The following is a 20,783-nucleotide window of genomic DNA, read 5'->3' on the forward strand; positions in this document are numbered from 1 at the left end:
TTGCTTCATTTGCTGGATCTGCCCCCCCTGAATAATAGAACCTGTCCCCAGGTCTAAAATACATAACTTGCAAAATGATTAGGAGGCATATAGGATTTTTTTTTATATTATTTACTTTTTTATTTTTTATTTTAAATGAAATCAGCAAAGGTAATAAAACAACATAAAACTAAAATATGGACTGGGTTGCCTCCCAGTAAGCGCTCGTTTAATGTCATCTGGCTTGACGCCTGTTTATTTCAAGGTGGAATATCTCTTTGATTCATCCTTCTATACACATTCTTCCCTTGCATTAAAATTTTGAAGACCATAAAAAAGATTTAAAGTTACCTCCTCATCTTGAGTTCTAACTTGAAGTTCTCCTTTGTCGACATCAACTATGATTCTGGCAGTTTTCATAAAGGGTCTTCCAAGTATCAAGGGAACCTCCTCATCTTCTTTCATGTCCATCACAACAAAATCCACATGGAATTTGAATTTATCCACCTTGACGAGAACATCTTCAACCACACCATATGGATACTTGGTTACTTGATCAGCTAACTTTAAAGTCATCTTGGTGGATTTAATCTCCAAATCACCTATTTTCTTCAGCATTGCCAAAGGAATTATATTTACGCTTGCTCCCAAATCCAATAAAGCATTGGCTACTAATAAAGCACATATAGACACGGGAAGGTTAAAACTCCCTGGGTCCTTGAATTTTTTAGGCAAGCCTTTTTGAATAATGACATTGTATCTATCCTCCAGCTCTATATTTCTTTCTTCAATATAGCTCCTATTCTTTCGAAATCTTTCAAATGTTGAATCTTGCTTCAAATTTCCTGCAAAATAATTTTTAGGGAGCAATTTATCAAAGAATTTTCTTTCCTTCTCTTTTTTTGAAGGAGAATGAGGATATGATAAATCTTTTTCAAGAACTCCTCTCTCCTTATTTTCACTTTTCCTCTTTATTTTTTCCTCCTCACTTCTCTCTTTCTAATCTCTCTTCCCCTTTGTCTCATATTTTTCTTCTTTTTCAGCCACTACATTATCGCAATGCTCTTTTGAATTGGTTTGGCTTTTGACTGAAAACTGGTCATTTTGTTCCTCTACAATTTGTGCAATTTGTTTGGTCAGTTGTCCCATCTGGATCTCTATACTCCTAATCATGGTCATGCTATTGTCCTGCGCTCACAGAATATTGTCCTACGCGCTCACAATCTTTGTCAGGGCGTCTTCAACTTTACTCATTCTTTCAAGCATGGATGGATCATCAACTTCAGGTGAATTGTGCTGATAAAAACAGTGACCATTAGGATGAACACCTCCACAAAAATCACACCTGATTGACTGACTCTGGCTTTGAGATGAATGAACAACATATAATTGTTGGGGCAATTTAGCCATTTGTGCAGTTAGTTGCTCAATCTGCTGTGTCAGAATCTTATTTTTAGCCAAGAGTGCATCTTCTAACAACCCTTTATTATGAAGATCTTGTCCATCATGTTGGGCTTTATAATCAGTTGATGCCAATGCATCAATAATTATTGTCGCTTGTTCTACATCAAGAGCCATCATTGTGCCACCAGCTGCAGCATCTAGGAACATCTTTATGTTAGATCTGAGACCATTCAGGAATATGCTCAGTTGTGCAATATCTTCAAACCCATGATTTGGGCATTTTCTCAATATCATCTTAAATCTTTCCCATGTATCACAGAAGACTTCATTTGCTCCTTGTCTAAACATAGAGATTTCAGACTTTGCTTTGATGTAGCAAGAAATTGGAAAAAATCTCTGTAAAAAATTTTCCTCTACATCCTTCCAGCTAGTGAGGCTCTGATTTGGAAGTGATTTGAGCCATTCCTTAGCCTTTCCTGCCAATGAAAAAGAAAACAAGCGCATATAAACATTTTCAAGATCACCTGACCCATTGTTCCTACCAATTCATAAAATGTATCCAAATGTGAATATGGATCCTCATGTTCCATTGCTGTAAATTGATAGGCACTGATGAGAGTGAGAAAATCGGGATTTATTTCCTAAGCCTTGACGGTAGCAGGTATTGCAATACTAGAAAAATGCCTTGGTCCTTGGTACATGACATAATCTCCAAGTGTTCTCTTAGGGGGTGGTGCTTGTTCTTATGTCATGTTGCTTTCTTCCTAAAACATATTGGTGGAGAAAAAAATACAGAGTATATTTTTTCTTTTTTTAAAAATAAAAAATAAAAAAAATAATAACTTACGTAAAATAAAAACTTAAAACAAGATAAAAGAAAACAACAAAAAAGATGAATAAATAAAAAACAAAAATAAATAAAAACTTAAAAATACAATAAAATAACTAACTTAAAATAACAAAAAAAAATACTATAAGTAAAATAAAAACAAAATTAAATTAAATTAAAACAAACCAAAACAGAAAATTATAATTAACTAAAATCATTTAAAGATAATGCAAACTTACGTAAAATAAAAACTAAGAATGAAATAAAAGAAAATAATAAAACTAAAAATAAGAAAAAGATAGAATAACATCAAATAAAATAAATAAATAAAAAACTGCTAAGAAGAAAAAAAAATAAAACTGAAACAAAAATGAAACAGAAACTAATAATAATAAATAAATAAAAACTACGTAAAACTCTAAATAAACTACGTAAGTTAAACGTAAAAAAAAAACTAAGAAAACAAAACAATCAAAATCAAAATAAAAACAAACTAAAATAAATAACGTAAAGAAAAGAAAAAAAATAAAAAATAAAAACAACTTTCTTTTTAAAAAACAACAAATCTATAAATTAAAATCACAATCAAATCTATAATAAAATAAAATAAAGAAAATCAAAACAAATCAAAACAATTAAAATATTTACAATATTTAGGAAATTATACTCAACAAATCAAACCTGTTCCTCGGGAACGGCGCCAAAAATTTGATGACTTTTTTACGGTAAGTGCACCGTGTTTGTCAGAAGTAATAATTGTCCCTAAGGACGGATATCGATCCCACAAGGAACAATGAATTATCGAGTACAATATTCGCTAAATATAACAATAAAAAGAGTTTGAAGTGATGATGTTGGCACTGATCAATAAGAAAACAAACAAAGAATTAGTTGCTTCAATTGGAAAAATAAGTGATCCGATCGGTCATCGGTAGTCGATGACGTCAGGAGCAGATAACCACATGGACCACTCGCTGGGGGACACGTGGATCAGGTGGCAGAGTAATCATGGAGGAGATCCCCCGGTATGGAGATCGGTGGTCAGTAACCGAGTGGCCACCGACAGATCAGTTCCAAGATAAACACCCGGGGGAGAACGCGAGAAGCAATAGAGCACCGATCAGTCATCGGGTGCATGGTCATCGGGGTCTCGTGTTACACGCAGTTAAACTGGGACTGAGATTCCCAGCGAGAGCGTTACGCATGGACCTCGCATGATCATACCTCAGAGAAAGAAGAGCTTCTCGTCGGTATAGTCGTGCACGAGAGTGGCCTGAGGGAGTCAGTAAACCGGTCAGTGATTGGTTACTCTCTCAACCCATTACGTGCATGGCATCGTGAAGGGGAAATCGTGTATGCAGAGAGCAATGCTTGGTGAGTGTGCCTAGTCCAGCCACACCTGGCGTTCTCCTGGGAATGTGCGATTTCACCCAGATGGAAGAAACGCGCTAAGTTACTCCGCAAGGGAATAACTTAGGCGCACAAAGAGATGCGCAGAGCCCTTCAGGTGGTGGCACGTGCACGGTTAGATGTGAGTTGCATGCCTCCACGTGTCACTGGCTGAGAGGGGCGCGACCCAGATAAAGGTGCACTCCGTGTCGTGAAAGGTACAGACAGAAAACCCAGACACCCACGACCCTGATTGTGGTACGTTTTCGTACAAAAGCATAACAAAATTCTGACACACGCAAAGAACAACGTAGCAGAATTCTGTTAGGCACAGACACAGAGGGAGATAAAAAGGGAATCAGAGAGAAATACAGACACACTGTTTTACACATTATTTTTCTAGTGATTCTGTGATCTAACTTGAGCGTCGGAGTGCAAACGGCCGCTAGAGGCGCTGTCTGTGTGTTCGCAGGTTGCGTTCGGAGTTCCCAGAGGAGGAGGTTCTAAGAGTGTTCTTGCAGATAGCACAGTTGCCATAGGCGGGTCAAGCAAGCGACAAGGCAATTCCTCCACGCTCGAGTTGTCGGCAGGATCAATAAGATTAGGTTTCCACTCTCATGTATTTTGATTAGCATGTTAATATTAAGTTCTTTGATTGAAATTGATGCCCGTAGAAAATTCATTTATATCGATCTCTCGCATATAAAATCCTTAAGAATGTTTCCTAAATATCGATCCCTCGCATATTTATAAAAATAACTTAGAATCACACTCAGACGTTAATGGCAATTAATATTTCAAGTCTATCCCTAGCACTCAAATATGCTAAGTATTGATGTTTAGGTCCAAACCCTAAAAATACCTCTCGGTCAAATTTAAAATTCTCAATTTGTCACGGAAAGTTAAAAGTAAAACAACAATACCAATAATCAATCAAGAACTAAATATTAATATATAAGATATCACCTCAATACATTAGAGTTTGAGCAGATTACTCCCAATCCCAAAGGGTAGAATTAGCTACGCATACTTCTAGCACCTTCCATTCTTCCAATTGGTTACAATTCACTCTATGGTGTTTTCCTCTCAATCTGACACACTACAATTGAGCCTCTAGCCCTCTATTTATCCTAGTTTTCTAGGGTTAGGTTGCTTTCTATGTCGCGCTAATGGGCTAAATGATAAAACATAAAAAAAAGCCCAATCTTTCTTTTCATCTTTTTCCATTCTGGGACCTTCTATCTTTATCTTTTTAGCTCAAATCATTCATCTTAAATCCAAATCTCCAATCTTCCTTAGAAATCTGCAATTAACACCAAATTTGGGAATAAAATACTCTTATTCAAATAAAGATCATAAAAAATATAAAAAGGTATAAATTCATAAATTAGGGATTATTTTATATGTAAATTAGCAATAAATCCTCATAAGTGCCTATATTTTAATATGAAATATTACTGAAATTAGACACTTATCAATAGGGGCTAGTCTAACAAATAGACCAACTTATGGAACTAGTCATGACGATACTAAGGAGATAGAATCACAATTTCAGGAATTGTTGGAGAAGGGCTGGGTTCGCAAGAGTCTAAGTCCTTGTGTTGTACCTATTTTGTTGGTGCCAAAGAAAGATGGCAAATGGAGAATGTGTTATAATTGTAGAGCCATTAGTAATGTCACCATCAAATATATGTATCCAATTCTTAGACTTGATAATATGCTTGATGAATTGCATGGGCCCACTAATTTTTTCAAAATTGATCTTAAAAGTGGATATCACCAAATAAGAATCAAAGAGGGTGATGAGTTGAAAACTACTTTTAAGACCAAATTTGGACTATATGAGTGGTTAGTGAAACCTTTTGGAATCACTAATGTACCTAACACTTTCATAAGGCTTATGCATCATGTCCTTAAAAATTGCATAGGTAAATATGTAGTAGTTTATTTTGAGTATATGCTAAGAAATCACCAACAAGTGAAGGTCGAGTTATCTATAGGCATCTACAAAGATAAAATTTTATGTGATGTAGTGCCTAAAGAAACTTGTCATGTATTATTGAGACGACCATTGCAAATTGCTAAAAACTCCATGCTCAATGGTCGTACCAACGAGACTACCTTCACACATAAAAAAAATATTTTTCATGAAGGAGAACTCATGGGCCAATTTGGAGTTGATAAAACTCTAGAGCTTTTAAAAGGAAAATTCTTTTGGCCACCCATGAGAAAAAATGTTCAAAGACATTACCATAGATGCATTTCTTGTTTAAAAACTAACTCAAAGGCAATGTCTCATGAACTCTATGCTCCTTCACCTTTTGCAAGTGCTCCATGTGAAGACATAAGCATAGATTTTATATTAGAACTTCCTAGGACAACAAAAGGTTTTTATACCATTTTTATGGTTGTGGATAGGCTCTTCTTTAGAGAAGTGGTAAGACTTCGTGGTTTCTCTCCAAGCATAAATTTAGATAGAGATCCAAAATTTGAAGACCATTTTTTCAGGATTCGTTTGGAAAAACTTGGAACTAAGTTGAAATTTTCAATTTCGTATCATCCTCAAACGAATGGTCAAAATGAAGTTAAAAATATAGCTTTTTCTACTATGCCTAGGGAAATCATGAGAGACAACCAAAAATCTAGGGATGAGTACCTTTCCCATTTTGAGTTTGAATACAATAGAGTAGTTCATAAAACTACTAATATTTTTCCATTTGAGGTTGTATATGGGTTCAATCCTCTTATTCCTTTAGATTTGTTACCACTTCCTAATCCACAAGAATTTGCGCCTAGGGAAGGAGTAACAAAAACTGAATTTGTTAAAAAAATGAATGAGAGGATTAAAGAACAAATACAACAACAAACAGAGAAATATTGTGAGAAGTTGCCAAAAACAATAGGAATGGCAACTTAATAAAACTTATTTTTACACAACTGCTCAAACTAACTCATTTGCTTTGTTTGATGACTTCCATATATGGACATTTGATCCATGAGGACGAGCATAGTTGTCAAAGCAAGAATAAGGCTGTTGTTCGAGATCCACCTGTAGATCTGAGGATAGAACCTCTCAAGAAGGAGGGGATGATGGAAACCATCCAGCCACATATATCCACATAATGATGATGAAGAAGAAGCATTGGATTTGAGGACAAATACTTTTCAAGAGGGAGGGGATGATGGAAGAGGCCCAAGTCCATGATAGAAGAAGCCCAAGCCCAAGCCCAAATACAAGTTCAAGCTTCAGCTCAAGGCCAACAAATAGAAGATCTGGGCAAACTAAGCATCATTGGATGTCTTTTTTTTGTAATTACTTTTGAGTATTTTTAGTAGAACATAAAGGGAGGTGTAAATATAGATATAAGAGGTGCAAATGTATAAAGATAAGTCACACCTTCCATGTGACATAAAAAGAAGGTGTAGGTGTAGATTTAGGAGGTGCCAAAAAAGGAAACCAAGTCACACTTCCCTTGTGACTAGGAATTGGCTCCAAATTCAAATGCTTCTCATTTGAATTTCCCTCCACTTTTATTTGAATTTTCAGCCCTCTAAACACTATAAATAAAAGGGCTTGGCTCATGTAAATTCAAGATTAATATACTTAGTGAATTGCTGCCAAATTAGAGCCAATTTCACTTCTTGCCCAAAACCTCTTAGGTTAGGCTATTGATCTTCAATTCTCACCTTACCAAAGAGAGATGACCTCACCACTCTCATCCCCTACCTAACATGAACCTCCAAGGCCACCACACCTCTTAGGAGGGCCTTGTTCGTTTACAATCCATTGTGCTTCTGCCGATTATCAACAAAATCTCCAAATCATGAAGGCACTCTTCCATCATCCTTGTTCTGGATTTTATGTGTCCAGGTTTATTATAGCCATAACAGATAATCTTACCTTTGTTTTATCCGGAGCGTCAATCTTTACAAGAGTTGCTCTTATTTTTCCACATCTTTTTTAATTTTTGTGTGATGAACGCAAAGTCCTGATCATTCTGAAGTGTCTGATGTGTTTCCAACAACGTCAAGGACTTTGGACATATCAATTTATTCTTTTTGTGAGAGGTTTTTAAATTCATATATTTGAATTTCACTTCATTACCATATTCATACAATACCTACTCATAAATAATAATACCTACCAACTCCTCAAAAGACATGGCTTCGAGAACTTTGGATGCTTGATAGCCTTAACTTGAGATCTATATTTCAAGGGAGGGTTGTAAGAATTTTGTCATTATCATTACATTATCTCATGATGATCCCCAAGATATTAAGACTGATGGTGTAGCCTTCATTTTCGAATTGGTTTTCTTGGAATTTTTGTGAACTTGTGCGGAAGCTTGATGGAGGAAGTGGACAAGGATGACTCCAATGGAGCTATGTGTTGAACAAGTGTTTTGATGTCAAATTTGTGAGGATTACTTGAAGACTTGCTGTTGCTTGAGTGTGTGTGGGTTCTGGGTAATTTGAATTTGTAAAAACTTTTAGTTAGGATTTAAAGTTGGTTTAAATAAAATCCTTTTGAAAAAAGAGTGTTTTATAAAGGAGTGGAAAAACAACCAATTGTTTTATTGTTTCAATCGGTTGTTTTACACTTAATGTTTTTAAACAGGTCTTGAAAAAGCTTGAAATTGGTTGACTTTGTTGTCAAGCCAATTCAATCGGTTGTTTCGACATTTCAACCGATTGTTTTTTGAAAATTCTTAACAGAATTTGTTAAGTTTGGTAAATCTGTTTTAATTGATTCAAAACTGATTTGACTCCTTCATTAAATGTTTTAATTGCCTTTTTGGAGTTTAAATAGTTTGTTTTACGCTCATGGTAGTAATGATATCAGATTAATCTTTTGAAATCAGTTTTTTTTTCAAGATTTACATCAAGCTTTGATTTGACTTGTCTAAGATTGGAATAGGACTGTTGTATAATTTTTGAATTCAATCTGTATTAGGTGTGATCATTCATTTTCTCTCTTTGATTTGTATTTCTGTAAAGAATTGGTGTTGCACAGAGTCAGAGGGTGTTTTGATCTGTGGTTTGTTGTGAGTGCTAAAGAAAGTGTGTGTTCTTAAGGGGTTCAAGATCACTTCTTTGGTATGTGTGGTTTGTAATTTGTGGTTGATTGCATAGTGAAATTACCTAGTGGTTTCTGGGGACTGGATGTAACTCTTGGTGTAAGAGTGAACAAGTATAAATCTGTTTGTGTGATTTCCTCTTTTCCTGATCTCACTTTAATTTGTTTTAACTTGGTTTTATTAATTACTAATAAAAACAACCGGTTGAATCGCATAAACAACCGGTTGATTTTTTGGAAATCAACTAAAACAATTTTATATCTGGGATATCTTGATTCCTTTAGCTTTGATTCTTCATTGACTTTCTTTCTACCTTCAATATTTGCGAAAAACATTTATAAACAATTCACCCCCTTTCTTGTTTAAGGCCTATAATTCCAACACTATGCTTTCCTTGAAGGTGCATGAGAAGTAGGGAGAGCGATTGATTGGGCCATATCACTTGAAAAATGTGAAGAAGAAGATCAAGGTGTCTATCCTAGAGAGTCTAGACAAGGGAGTGAGAAAGCATGCAAACTTGACAACAATTCACTTATATATTTGATCTTAGAATTTCATGAGCCAAACACCCCATTATACAGTGTCGAGGTCCGACCAATGTACAAGGAAATGAGTGGGAAAATTCAAATGGAAGAGGTTTGAAATTGGCGCCTATTTTGGAGCCACAAGGCAAGCATGACCAATGTGTGCTTCATGTGACTCTTTTTAGGTTTAGGACCAACCTAGGTTAAATTAGGAGTCTTCTAGAAACCCTAATGTAATTAGGTGCCAAATTCAATCCTAATTACAATTAATAAAAATTACAAGTAAAATTTCTATTCTACTTTTGACAAGAAAATAAATTCTACTCTACAATTTTACACTAGGTTATGACATTTTTGAACATGTAGAGAAAAGTGTCCCTACCATCAGTATCAAAGTCCTAGTCTTCTTGTATCTTCCCTGCCATCTTCCCTGCCATTGACCTAGTGATTGGATAAGAGCTTGACCTTCTTCCATCAAAGATTATTCAAAATAATTTGAAGTTGTGTATCTTAAGTAGATTGGCTTTGTTCAAAATGGAAGTGTCTCATCAAAGTGAGTTTATTTGTTCTATCTACCAACTTGAATTACATACTTGAATTACATAGGATGCATTTCAAATTGTTCTAATATATAATTCTTAATAAAATTATTTATATATATATATATATATATATATATATATATATATATAACAAATTAATATTTTAATTTAATTACTGAACAAGTTAAATGTATAAATTTTTTAAGAAAATTATTAATATTTTATTGAATAAATTTAATATAATGGATAATATTTATCGGAAATATAAGTAAATATTATTACATATACGATAGACTCCGATTATAACATCCGAACATTTTGTTGGAATTCGGAGAATGTCCTTCCTCCCCGAAGAACTATGGCGGCGAATTCTAGAAATCGGAATCGAAAGCAGCGGTTTCAGCTACAAAGATCTCTGCTGCGTCTCCATCTCATGCCGCCGCCTTCACCGCCTCTCCTCCGAAGACCTTATTTGGAACCTCCTTCTCTCCGCCGATTATCCCCAACCCCACTCTTCTTCTTCCAGTTCTTCTAAATCTCTATATAAATTAAGGTACGAATTCTGTTCCGCGTTTTCAACTTTTCTTAGCACACGCCCGTTTGCTTTTTTGTGTGATTTTCTTATCTGGGTGTTTCAAAGTTCGACTTTTTATTACTTACTTATGAAGTGAGTTTTTGGGTGGTTAGGTTTGAGAGGGACAAGGAGAGGAGAATAGCTGCTCATAGGAGGGTTGTGTTGAGAAAGGAGAGCCAGATCGTGGAACATTCTAGGAGACTCAAAGAAATTCAGACACGTGTTGCTCAAGAAACCGCCACAGCAACACAAACTGCTCAAGACTTGTCCAATTTGCGCAGGGCCAGGTACTCTACCCACTTAATCATTCATCTCACATACAGACACACCAAAGGGTTTTTTCTATTCATATGTGTTCTAGTTGAATGCTATGTTAGATTACAATCACAAGTTGCTGTTTGTTTCCAATCCTTGATATTGTTGAATATTGTGGATAAAGGTGGCTGCAATTGCAGTTGCGATGCCAATGGCGATCATATATGGACTCTGTTGTTGGGGCCACAATTCTTGTCGCGGATAGTTTTTCAACATTTTGGTTATGATATGATATGATATGTTTTTGGTCTTATGTGTGAATTTTAATGTTCCTTTGTTTATATTACAGAACTGTAATGGGGTGGATTGCTCTATGGTGGGTTTGCTGTAGGTTTTACTGTCTTTATTAGCATGGGTAGCTTTGGTGTTGATGGGGTTTTGTGACTTTTTTTGTAGACAAGCCTTTGTAGCTTTAAACGTGTGGCAACCGGAGGTTGTCCGGAGTAGGCAAAAGCAAATGGTTGAGCAGAGTGCTGTCCCTGCTGAATGTCGGATACACGCTCTTGAGATGGAACTAAAGCTTTGTAAGCAACAGATTGCAGGGTTGGAGCTGTTCTATGTAAGTGTTGATTTCTGTATCACATGTAAAGCTTCATTGGGCTATTACTTACACAAAATTATACCAGAAAGATGAAAAACGCAGGCTTGATACTGCAAAAGAAGAGTTGGCATCTATGAAGTATCACCCTATTGGGGAGCATAAGACCATAAGCCAAGAGGATCATAAGCATGTCAAGAGGAAGAAGCTGAAACTTTGCAATAGCTGTGAGTCTCTAATGCTAATTCCTCCAAAAATATCTGTATGCAAAATCAAGTCTATTGCTTGCCCTAAGGATAATATTTTTTCCTGCTTTATTGCCTGATTCACTTCTACTCTGTTTCCTTTTTAAATAATACCTTTGTTCCGTATGGATCAAATTATTGTTATAGCAATTTATGATCAATATCAATAAATAATATTCGAATTGCTTGCCCTTCTGGTCTTTTATCTTATTGTTCAGTTTGCTTGCAAAACTAGTATTAAGATTAAGACATGTTTTCTTGATTATGTAGTACAAAAAAATGAAACAAAGAAGGTAGATGATAATCCTTTTGCAATTTTCTCCAGAGGTGGGACCAAACAATTTTGGTTCATATTTGTTGGTTTGATTCTGACCAACTGTTTATTGCGAATTTATTTGCTCCCTAAAAAACACTGCAAATTTTTGTTAGTAATGTTCTTGCCTTGCATAGATTCTTTACATATTATAAATTGTATATCTTGTACTAGTAAAAGATGTGGGTGCTCAATGTGATAGTAGCAAAGCCAGGACTTAGGATCATTGGGGACAATATATTTTAAAAAATAAAACTAATAATAATAATTATTATAATTATCATCATGGAATGGAATGTCTAGCTGAATAAAGTGAAAAGTACTCAAAGCAAAAATGGAACAGAATGAATGAAAGAAACTAGCTAGGAAAAGAAAATTGACGTCAGAGTGAGAAATTGGGGATGGAGGGTTTAAATATATAAAAAGTAAGGGGTTAAAGGGCTAAAATATAAAATTTCAGTTATACACTTATAGTGAATGCACCCGTTCAATTCAACATAGGTCCTCCACTGATTGTGACTCTGAGGCTTAGGTGTCACCATAATTTTATGCATTCCTTGCCTTGGCATTATTATTTTCAGATACAGATCAGCAAAGGGGAGTGTTTTATATCTATAAATCTGATGCTAGTGTAACACAATTTATACTTTCTACCTATCTACAGAATTTGCTTTTGGTAAAAACACAGGCATTGTTTGATCCATGTAAGTGATCACAAATAGTGAGAAAAAGCTTTAGTTAATCTTTATTCTTTGACAATTATAGATTCTTATGTAACTAGTTGTCATCCAAAAATTGGTTTCTTATTTTTGTGCTTTCTACATTGGAACACGGAAGAACTTGCATTGTCTATCTTTCATTGTGTAGTAATAATAATATTTTTGGGCAGGAAAACGTTGCATTGGTTAATGAGTGGATGAAATTTGCTGATCCTTCTTCCATTGAAACTGGGAAATTGTTTTGGCCATGAACACTGGCTGCACAAATCCTCTGATTATTGTGTGTAGAATGTATTAGCAATACGTACTGAAAGCCTGAAGAACTTGATCAAAAAGGGTATTCAAAGTGGCATCATTATGTGTAACTTGAGTTCAGATGACCACTTGTTCATTCGATTGTAGCCGTTGGACTAATATACTAATATACTATTTTGCACTGAAATGATTTAAGTGTAAAATAATAAAGTGACCTTAACAACGTTTAAAATTATAGTTGGAACGTGCTCTCGACCATGGAGTAAATTTCAACCAAGACTGTTAATTGGTAGGCTTAGAAAACAAAAGGTATAAATAAAGAAATAATAGAAATGGTAATATGGTTGTGGTAGTAATTTGGCATTGATCTTCATTCATATTCGATCATATGCATAATCGTTCCTTTCAGACTCAAAGTAAATAGTGGAACCTTCCATGGATAATCATGTCGAAACAGAAGATTCTGATGATTTATCCGTACTTAAATAAACTTTTATTTGTCATTAAAGTCTAGTTATGAAATCAATAATAACTATTAATGAGATATTGTTCAAATTACTGTTTTAAAAATGATTAAATTATAATGTTAAGTGGGATAATCAATTGTAATTAAGAAAGGTAGAAAAAAATAATGTTGTACCGCCCTGCTGGTCGGATGCGATGACGTGGCATCCTGTTACAGTGTAGGCGTGTTGACAAGGCGCCAGATTGACAGTTGGGAAGGAAGTCGGGAGGCACATGTAGTCGCCGATAGTTAAGTTGGCGTGTTCCGATCTCCAGCTTACCAGAATAGGCGATCGCCAGGTTGGGGACGAAGTCGCCAGATGCAGACTCAGGCGACCAGGCAGTCGAAGATCGCCAGAACAAGCACATCGCCGAAGTTAAAGGAGAAGCAGATTATGAAGGCGGCCGGCGAGACCACAGGGAAGGTGTATGAAGGCCCTACCTCGCCAGTTTCAGTAGAGATCGCATTCCTGAGTTAGCTATGCACCGGGCAACACCATGCATAGGTAACTTAGCCAAAATGAGAGTAGAAGCAGCGCCAAGTCAGTGAGCCTCCAGATGATGGCACGTGTACAGTCGGATGCAAGCCACGTGTCCAAGTCTGTAACTGCCAGGAGAGAGAAAATCACCAGGTATATAAGAGTTCTTAACAGATTTCCTAAGGTACGCACGTTCAGTTCATACACTTTACGCTTGCGAGTGACAGAGCTGTTTGTGAGAGAGATTTGCACGGTTCCAGTTCTTAGTATTTGGTGATACCGTCACTGACTTGAGCGTCGGAGTGCGATCGGCCGCAGCGGCGCCGTATCGTTTCTTTGCAGGTTCTTGAGATAGATCCAGAGGAGGAACGGAAGTGAGAAGCGACGCGCACGTCGATCCTTTGACGAGGCATTCTCCAGCGCTCCGGTCAACAGGCAGGATCATCAGGCGCCCACCGTGGGGCCGTGTAAAACGTGCTCCCATCCACAGCGTGAGTTCGTGGAGGTTTTCGAGGTTTTCTGCGCGGTTGTGTGCTGGTGCAACCGTCGTTCTTGGTTTCTTTGAGTTTCGTTCGGGGAAGTTTGTGTTTTAAACCGTTCGTTTGGTTTTTCGGTCGGTGGATTCGAGTTCTTTCGTTTGGTTGTTTGGTTCGCGGGGAAACGGTGGTTTTTGGTGAAGCTGCGATTTTCTTCGAAGGTTTGCGGTTTCTTGAAGTCCTTGCGCAGTTTCTTGAATCTTCTCCGATCGATCGCTGATTCGTTCGTGGTTGAAGTGTTATTTGCTGTACTTCTGTGGTTCGCTGAAGTTAATGAGAAAGATGAGAAGCAATCGTTCCAGTCCCGTGGCTCCCGTCGCAGCTGAAGGCGACGCCGCCATGACCATGGCGCAGATGGCAGAAATGATGCGCTCATTGCAGGCCACTGTAGAAGCCTCGCGCGTCGAGCAGGCGAGGATACATGAAGACCTGGTCGCCTCTCGCGCCAGGAACGAGGAGCTCAGCAAAGTAGCTGAAGAGCTACGTCGAGCTCTTCAGGAGCAGCAGGGTCGTTCTTCAGCTGAAGAAGTGGCACCGTCGACGCCGCCTCGTGTGTTCCCAATGCCTTTCGTTCAGGCGATTACCGACACGCCAATTCCCACGAGCGTGGTTCCGGTTAAGGCTGTGTTTACCGGCGTGGAGGATCCAGAGGCTCATCTGACCACGTTCCACACACAGATGATGCTGTCGGGAGGGTCGGATGCTGTCTATTGTAAGATGTTCGTGAGCACGCTCCAGGGAACGGCGATGGAGTGGTTTGTGAGCCTGCCTAATGGCCACATAACTAATTTTCAGCAATTTTCGAAAATCTTTGTCGAGCAGTATATTGTGAACAAGGCACCGCCCAGGGTGTCCTATGACATGTTTGATATAAGGCAGTACCATGGGGAGTCCCTCAGAGACTACCTCAATCGCTTCGGAGCGCAGATGGTCAGGTCGCCGGCCAAGGATGAAGAAATGCTGGTTTATGCCTTCAAGAAGGGCGTGCAGCCAGGGCCATTCTGCGAAGCCTTGATCAGGGCTCATCCAGCGACGTTTGCTGAAGTCAGGCGACTTGCGGTGGCTCACATCGCCGACGAGAGTGAGGTCGCCGAGAAGAGAGGCAGTGTGGCTCCCGTTAGGCCACGCGCCCAGACCAGGATCCAGCCACAGAGAGTGCTGGAAACGGCAGCGGCGGCCAGAAAGGATCAAAGGACTCGCTATCCTTACGATAGGAGAAACAAGGGAAGAAGCCAAGCACGCCAACCGCCAGCACGCCAACAACCAGCACGCCGGGAATACAATCGCCCACCTAAGCACAAATTCGTCATGGGACTAGCGGACCTGATCGCTGTCCCTAACATATCAGCTAGATTGAAGGCGCCCGAGAAGGTGGGCGACAAGGTGCTGGGGTCGAAGCCGGACGTCTGGTGCGAGTTTCACCAGTGCTTTGGCCACAACCTGGACTCATGTTTGTCTTTAGGATACCAGCTCGATGACCTGGTCAAGAGCGGGTTCCTAAACGACTATCTGCTGGACAAAAGGACCGGAGGGGCGTCGAGTTCCCAGCCAGCAGGTGGAGAAGCCCAGCAACATGAGATGCCTATCCATGGGGAGATCCACACCATTGCAGGGGGTTTCTCAGGTGGTGGATGCACCGCGTCGCAGAGGAAAAGGTACGCGCGATCGGTGATGTCAGTAGACATGTTTGAAGATCACTCGCCCGAAGTGGACATTACGTTCACCAAGCAGGATCTTCGGGACGTTGTGCCTCATGACAACGATCCCATTGTTATTTCGTTGATCACGGCGGGGAGGAAGGTCCACCGAGTTCTGGTGGACCAAGGAAGTTCGGCAGACGTGATGTTCTGGCCGACTTTCACGTAGTTGGAATTGCCCCTTGACCAGCTAAGGCCCTATGGAGGGTGCTTGTATGGGTTCGCTGGCGACCAGGTGGAGGTCAGGGGGTACATTGAGCTGAGAACCACGTTTACCGATGAGGCTGGGTCGAGGACGGAGAAAATCAAGTACCTCATCGTAAACGCCCCCTCAGCATATAACATCCTGCTGGGAAGGCCCACTCTCAACAGGATAGGCGCAATTCCATCGACTCGGCACATGAAGGTGAAGCTGCCGTCCATGGAAGGGGTGGTGATCACGATAAAGTCTGATCAGAAGGAAGCGAAAAAGTGCTATGAAAATAGCCTGAAAAATAAAAGATCAGTGAGCTATGTCATAACCACCCCACCGCCCGGTGTGAAGCCCAGACCGCCGATAATGGAGGAGGCCGCTGGAAGGGACGTAGAGATGGTAGATGCTGAGCTGGGGGAGAGGAATGCTGCCCTGGAGGAGGAAGAGGCGCGGAATCGCCCGGAGGAAGCAAGGGAACTCGGAATCGCCAAGGCGGTGATCGCCAGAGAGTCCAGGCCCAAACCCGTCGAGCAGTGGCTCGAGAAGGAGATCGGGGGGAAGGTTTTCAAGCTCGGAAGATCTCTGGAGGTCGATCTCCAGGACCAGATCGCCAAGGTGATTGAACGACATCTGGACGCGTTTGCCTGGTCTGCTTCGGACATGCCCGGGATCGATCCCGACTTCTTGTGCCATCATCTGGCGATGGACAACATGGTGAGACCGGTGCGGCAAAGAAGGAGGAAATTTAATGAAGAAAGGAGGCAGGCGATCAAGGATGAGGCCCAGAAACTCCTCGCTGCAGGCCACATCCGGGAAGTCCAGTACCCTGAGTGGCTGGCAAATGTCGTGCTGGTAAAGAAGAGCAACGGGAAATGGCGCATGTGCGTCGATTTCACCGACTTGAATAAGGCTTGCCCAAAGGATTCGTATCCTTTACCAAGCATTGATGCCCTGGTTGATAGCGCTGCAGGGTGCAAGCTGCTGAGTTTCCTGGACGCCTTCTCGGGCTATAATCAGATCAAGATGCATCCCATGGATGAAGAAAAAACAACTTTCATGACGGAGAGGTCGTGCTACTGTTATAAGGTGATGCCGTTCGGGCTGAAGAACGCGGGGGCCACGTACCAGAGGCTGATGGATCGAGTACTTGCACCGATGCTGGGAAGGAACGTGCAAGCTTACGTCGATGACATGGTCGTGACCTCGCAGGAGAAAAGCGAGCACGTTGCAGACTTGGAAGAGTTGTTCACGACGATCGCCAAGTTCAAGTTGAAGCTCAACCCGGAGAAATGCATTTTCGGCGTGGAGGCTGGAAAATTTTTGGGTTTTCTCTTGACTGAAAGAGGGATAGAGGCCAACCCGGACAAGTGCGCCGCCATCTTGGCGATGAGAAGCCCGACTACAGTGAAAGAAGTCCAGCAGCTGACGGGTCGGATGGCGGCCCTATCCCGCTTCGTGTCAGCAAGCGGAGAAAAGGGACATCCCTATTTCCAGTGTCTGCGGCGCAATAACAAGTTCGCTTGGACGAAAGAGTGCGAGGAAGCTTTCGTCAAGCTGAAGGAATATTTGGCGAGCCCGCCGGTTTTGTGCAAACCACTGGCGGGAATCCCTCTCAGGTTGTATTTCGCTGTGACTGAGAGGGCGGTGAGTGCTGTGCTCGCCCAGGACCAGGATCAGGCTCAGAGACCTATTTATTTCGTGAGTAAAGTGTTGCAGGGCCCAGAAACGAGATATCAGGCCCTAGAGAAGGCTGCATTGGCTGTGGTGTTTTCGGCGAGGAGGTTGCGCCACTATTTCCACAGTTTCACAATACTGGTGATGACTGACCTGCCCATCCAGAAGGTCTTGAAGAAACCTGACGTTGCAGGAAGAATGGTGAAGTGGGCAGTCGAGTTGTCAGAGTTTGACATTAAATACGAGCCTCGAGGCCCGATCAAAGGGCAAATCTTTGCAGATTTTGTAGTCGAGCTCTCTTCAGAGGCGACGCGGGTTGAAGGAGATGATTTCCGTTGGGTACTCTCGGTGGATGGATCGTCAAACCAGCAGGGTAGCGGTGCTGGAGTCATATTGGAAGGACCCAACGGCGTGCTGATCGAACAATCGTTGAGATTCGCCTTCAAAGCCAGCAACAATCAAGCAGAGTATGAGGCGCTGATCGCCGGGATTCTGCTGGCTAAAGAGATGGGAGCCAGAGTGCTGATGGCTAAGAGTGACTCGCTGCTAGTCACCGGGCAAGTAACAGGCGAGTTCCAGGCTAAAGATCCACAAATGGCGGCTTACTTGGCGTATGTGCAGGAATTGAAGAGTTCCTTCGCCTCTTTTGAAGTGGTGCATGTGCCCCGAGAACAGAATGCCCGAGCTGACTTGCTTGCTAAGCTCGCCAGTTCGGGCAAGGGGGGTAGACAGAGGACAGTGATTCAAGAAACTTTGAAGACGCCGAGGGCATTTGTAGCAGATCACCTGGTCCTTCAGATAAGCAGGTCGACGGAGAGAGCAGCGAGAAGCCATAAGTCTTTGACGCAAGAAACCCTGAGATCGCCAAGAATTAGAGCTTGTCGAGGAGAGAAGGTGGACGTGATGCAGGTCTGCGCCACCCAAGAGCCAGACACATGGATAACACAGTACAAGCGATGCCTGGCGGATGGCCTCCTCCCGTTAGATCCAACAGAAGCTAGGAAGGTAAAGAAGAATTCCAGCAAGTACACACTGATTGATGGCGATCTGTACAGGTTTGGGTTCACTCACCCACTCCTGGAATGTATACACGGCGAAAAGTGCACGAGAGTTATGGCAGAGCTCCACGAAGGAATATGTGGAAGTCACGTCGGGGGTCGAGCTCTGGCCGCCAGGACTCTCCGTGCAGGCTACTACTGGCCATCCATGAGAGAAGATTGCAAGAAGTATGCCCAGTGCTGCAAGCAATGCCAGCAGCACGCCGATTGGCACAAGGCGCCTCCCGAGGAGTTGAAGTCGATCTATAGCCCTTGGCCGTTTCATACTTGGGGAATCGACATCCTGGGACCTTTTCCACTGGCGATCAGGCAGATGAAGTACTTGGTGGTGGCGATTGAGTATTTCACCAAGTGGATTGAAGCAGAACCAGTGGCCCAGATCACCGCGCACAAGATCGAAGGCTTCGTGTGGAAGAATATTGTGTGCCGGTTTGGAGTGCCTAAGCGCCTGGTATCAGATAATGGGACTCAGTTTGCGAGCCACCTGTTGAAGAAGCTTTGCGAAGGGGTTGGAATTCAGCAAGTGTTTGCATCCGTCGAGCACCCTTAGACTAATGGCCAGGTGGAATCAGCTAACCGGGTGTTGCTGAGAGGTTTGAAGAGGAGGCTCGAGAAAGCCAAGGGGAGTTGGGCTGAGGAGGTACCCCGAATAGTTTGGGCGTACCACACCACCGAGCAGTCAGGAACCCATGAGACCCCGTTTAGTTTGGTCTATGGGTGTGATGCCATGATTCCAGTCGAGATTCAGGATAGCTCGCCGAGATTCCAGAACTTTGTAGAGGAAGACTCGAATGAAGAGAGAAGACTGAACCTGGATCTGCTGGACGAAGTCAGGGAGGAGGCAAGGCTGAAGGCTGAGGCGGTGAAGAGAAGGGTCGAGCGAAGGTACAACTCAAGGGTGATGCCAAGGCAGTTTAGAGAAGGCAATCTGGTGATGAGAAAGGCCCACCAGTACGAGATGAAGAATAAGCTATCACCCAAGTGGACTGGACCGTTCAGAATAACCGAGGCACTCGGGAACGGAGCCTATCGCTTGGAGACGTTGGAAGGGGGGGCGATCCCTCGTACCTGGAACGCCACACACCTGAAGTTGTACTATAGCTAAGAGCTTTATAAGTAAAGACAAACACAAATATTACATTGCAATGTCTCTGTTAAAACAGTTTTAAGGGGGCACTCTTTTTTCCCTAAGGAGGGTTTTTAATGAGGCCGCCCAATAAAAGAAGAGTTTTCGAAGTATAAGGTGTTTTCAGACCGCATATGTGTTATTTCCAAAAGTTTCGAAGAAAGACCTTGTCATTCGTACATGATTTGAGGCACGAAAAGATATGTCGCGTGTTTTCTAAAATTTTAAAGTCCTCATCGTTTTTCGGCGATTAGAGGCACCGGTTAAGTTTTTAAAGTCCTCATCGTTTTTCGGCGATTAGAGGCACCGGCTAAGTTTTTAAAGTCCTCATCGTTTTTCGGCGATTAGAGGCACCAGTTAAGTTTTTAAAGTCCTCATCGTTTTTCGGCGATTAGAGGCACCGGTTAAGTTTTTAAAGTCCTCATCGTTTTTCGGCGATTAGAGGCACCAGTTAAGTTTTTAAAGTCCTCATCGTTTTTCGGCGATCGGAGGCACCAGATGGAAGACCTCAACGCCCTCGCGCGTTTTGAGGCAAGTTAAAAAGACCTCCTCGCCGTTGAGCGAGTGCAGGCGAGAAAGAGAAAAAGTCCTCCGTGTTTCTGGGAGCGAGAAGATGTAACTCCCGGGGCAACGCAGAGGCAAGTTAAAGACCTCCTCGCCGTTGTGCGGGCGCAGGCGAGAAAGGTCCTCAGTGCATCCAGGGGGGGGGGAGATGTACGCCCTGGGCAAGTTGAGGCACCTGACAAAGTCCTTCTCGCCGTCGAGCGAGTTAAGGCCGTTTAAAGTCCTTCTCGCCGATGAGCGAGTTCAGG

The 20,783-nt window shown here is 41.4% G+C and overlaps 2 protein-coding genes and 1 pseudogene across 3 annotated transcripts; 2 read left to right on the top strand and 1 right to left on the bottom strand.

The window, feature by feature from the left end:
* Positions 1 to 270: 270 nt before the first annotated feature.
* LOC150029577 (uncharacterized) lies at positions 271 to 597 on the bottom strand. Its single transcript, XM_090296079.1, has one exon. The coding sequence runs from the start codon at positions 595 to 597 to the stop codon at positions 271 to 273; it is 327 nt and encodes a 108-aa protein (XP_090152205.1).
* A 1,048-nt stretch (positions 598 to 1,645) lies between these two features.
* On the top strand, positions 1,646 to 1,751 carry LOC137816784 (small nucleolar RNA R71; annotated as a pseudogene).
* An 8,274-nt stretch (positions 1,752 to 10,025) lies between these two features.
* Positions 10,026 to 12,941, top strand: LOC137813789 (F-box family protein). 2 transcript variants are annotated; one of them, XM_068616220.2, is made up of 5 exons: positions 10,026 to 10,298; positions 10,433 to 10,606; positions 11,031 to 11,193; positions 11,261 to 11,399; positions 12,620 to 12,941. In XM_068616220.2, coding segments are annotated over exons 1-5 (696 nt in total). In that variant the 5' UTR covers positions 10,026 to 10,080; the 3' UTR covers positions 12,622 to 12,941. The 2 variants fall into 2 exon arrangements, 1 of the variants encoding a protein (XP_068472321.1); XR_011081506.2 differs by having other exon boundaries at positions 10,043 to 10,298; positions 11,278 to 11,399.
* The last annotated feature ends 7,842 nt before the right edge of the window (positions 12,942 to 20,783 follow it).

Source organism: Phaseolus vulgaris, chromosome 1 (assembly GCF_051622355.1).
Source record: "Phaseolus vulgaris cultivar YP4 chromosome 1, ASM5162235v1, whole genome shotgun sequence".
Taxonomy (NCBI): Eukaryota; Viridiplantae; Streptophyta; class Magnoliopsida; order Fabales; family Fabaceae; genus Phaseolus; species Phaseolus vulgaris.

Excerpts from the sequence above, each read along its gene's own strand:
- LOC137813789 (XM_068616220.2), top strand. The coding sequence starts at position 10,081 with ATGTCCTTCCTCCCCGAAGAACTATGGCGGCGAATTCTAGAAATCGGA. Across the intron at positions 10,299-10,432 it reads AAATCTCTATATAAATTAAG|GTTTGAGAGGGACAAGGAGA; the intron begins GTACGAATTCTG and ends TTGGGTGGTTAG. Across the intron at positions 11,194-11,260 it reads CAGGGTTGGAGCTGTTCTAT|AAAGATGAAAAACGCAGGCT; the intron begins GTAAGTGTTGAT and ends AAATTATACCAG.
- LOC150029577 (XM_090296079.1), bottom strand. The coding sequence starts at position 597 with ATGCTGAAGAAAATAGGTGATTTGGAGATTAAATCCACCAAGATGACT.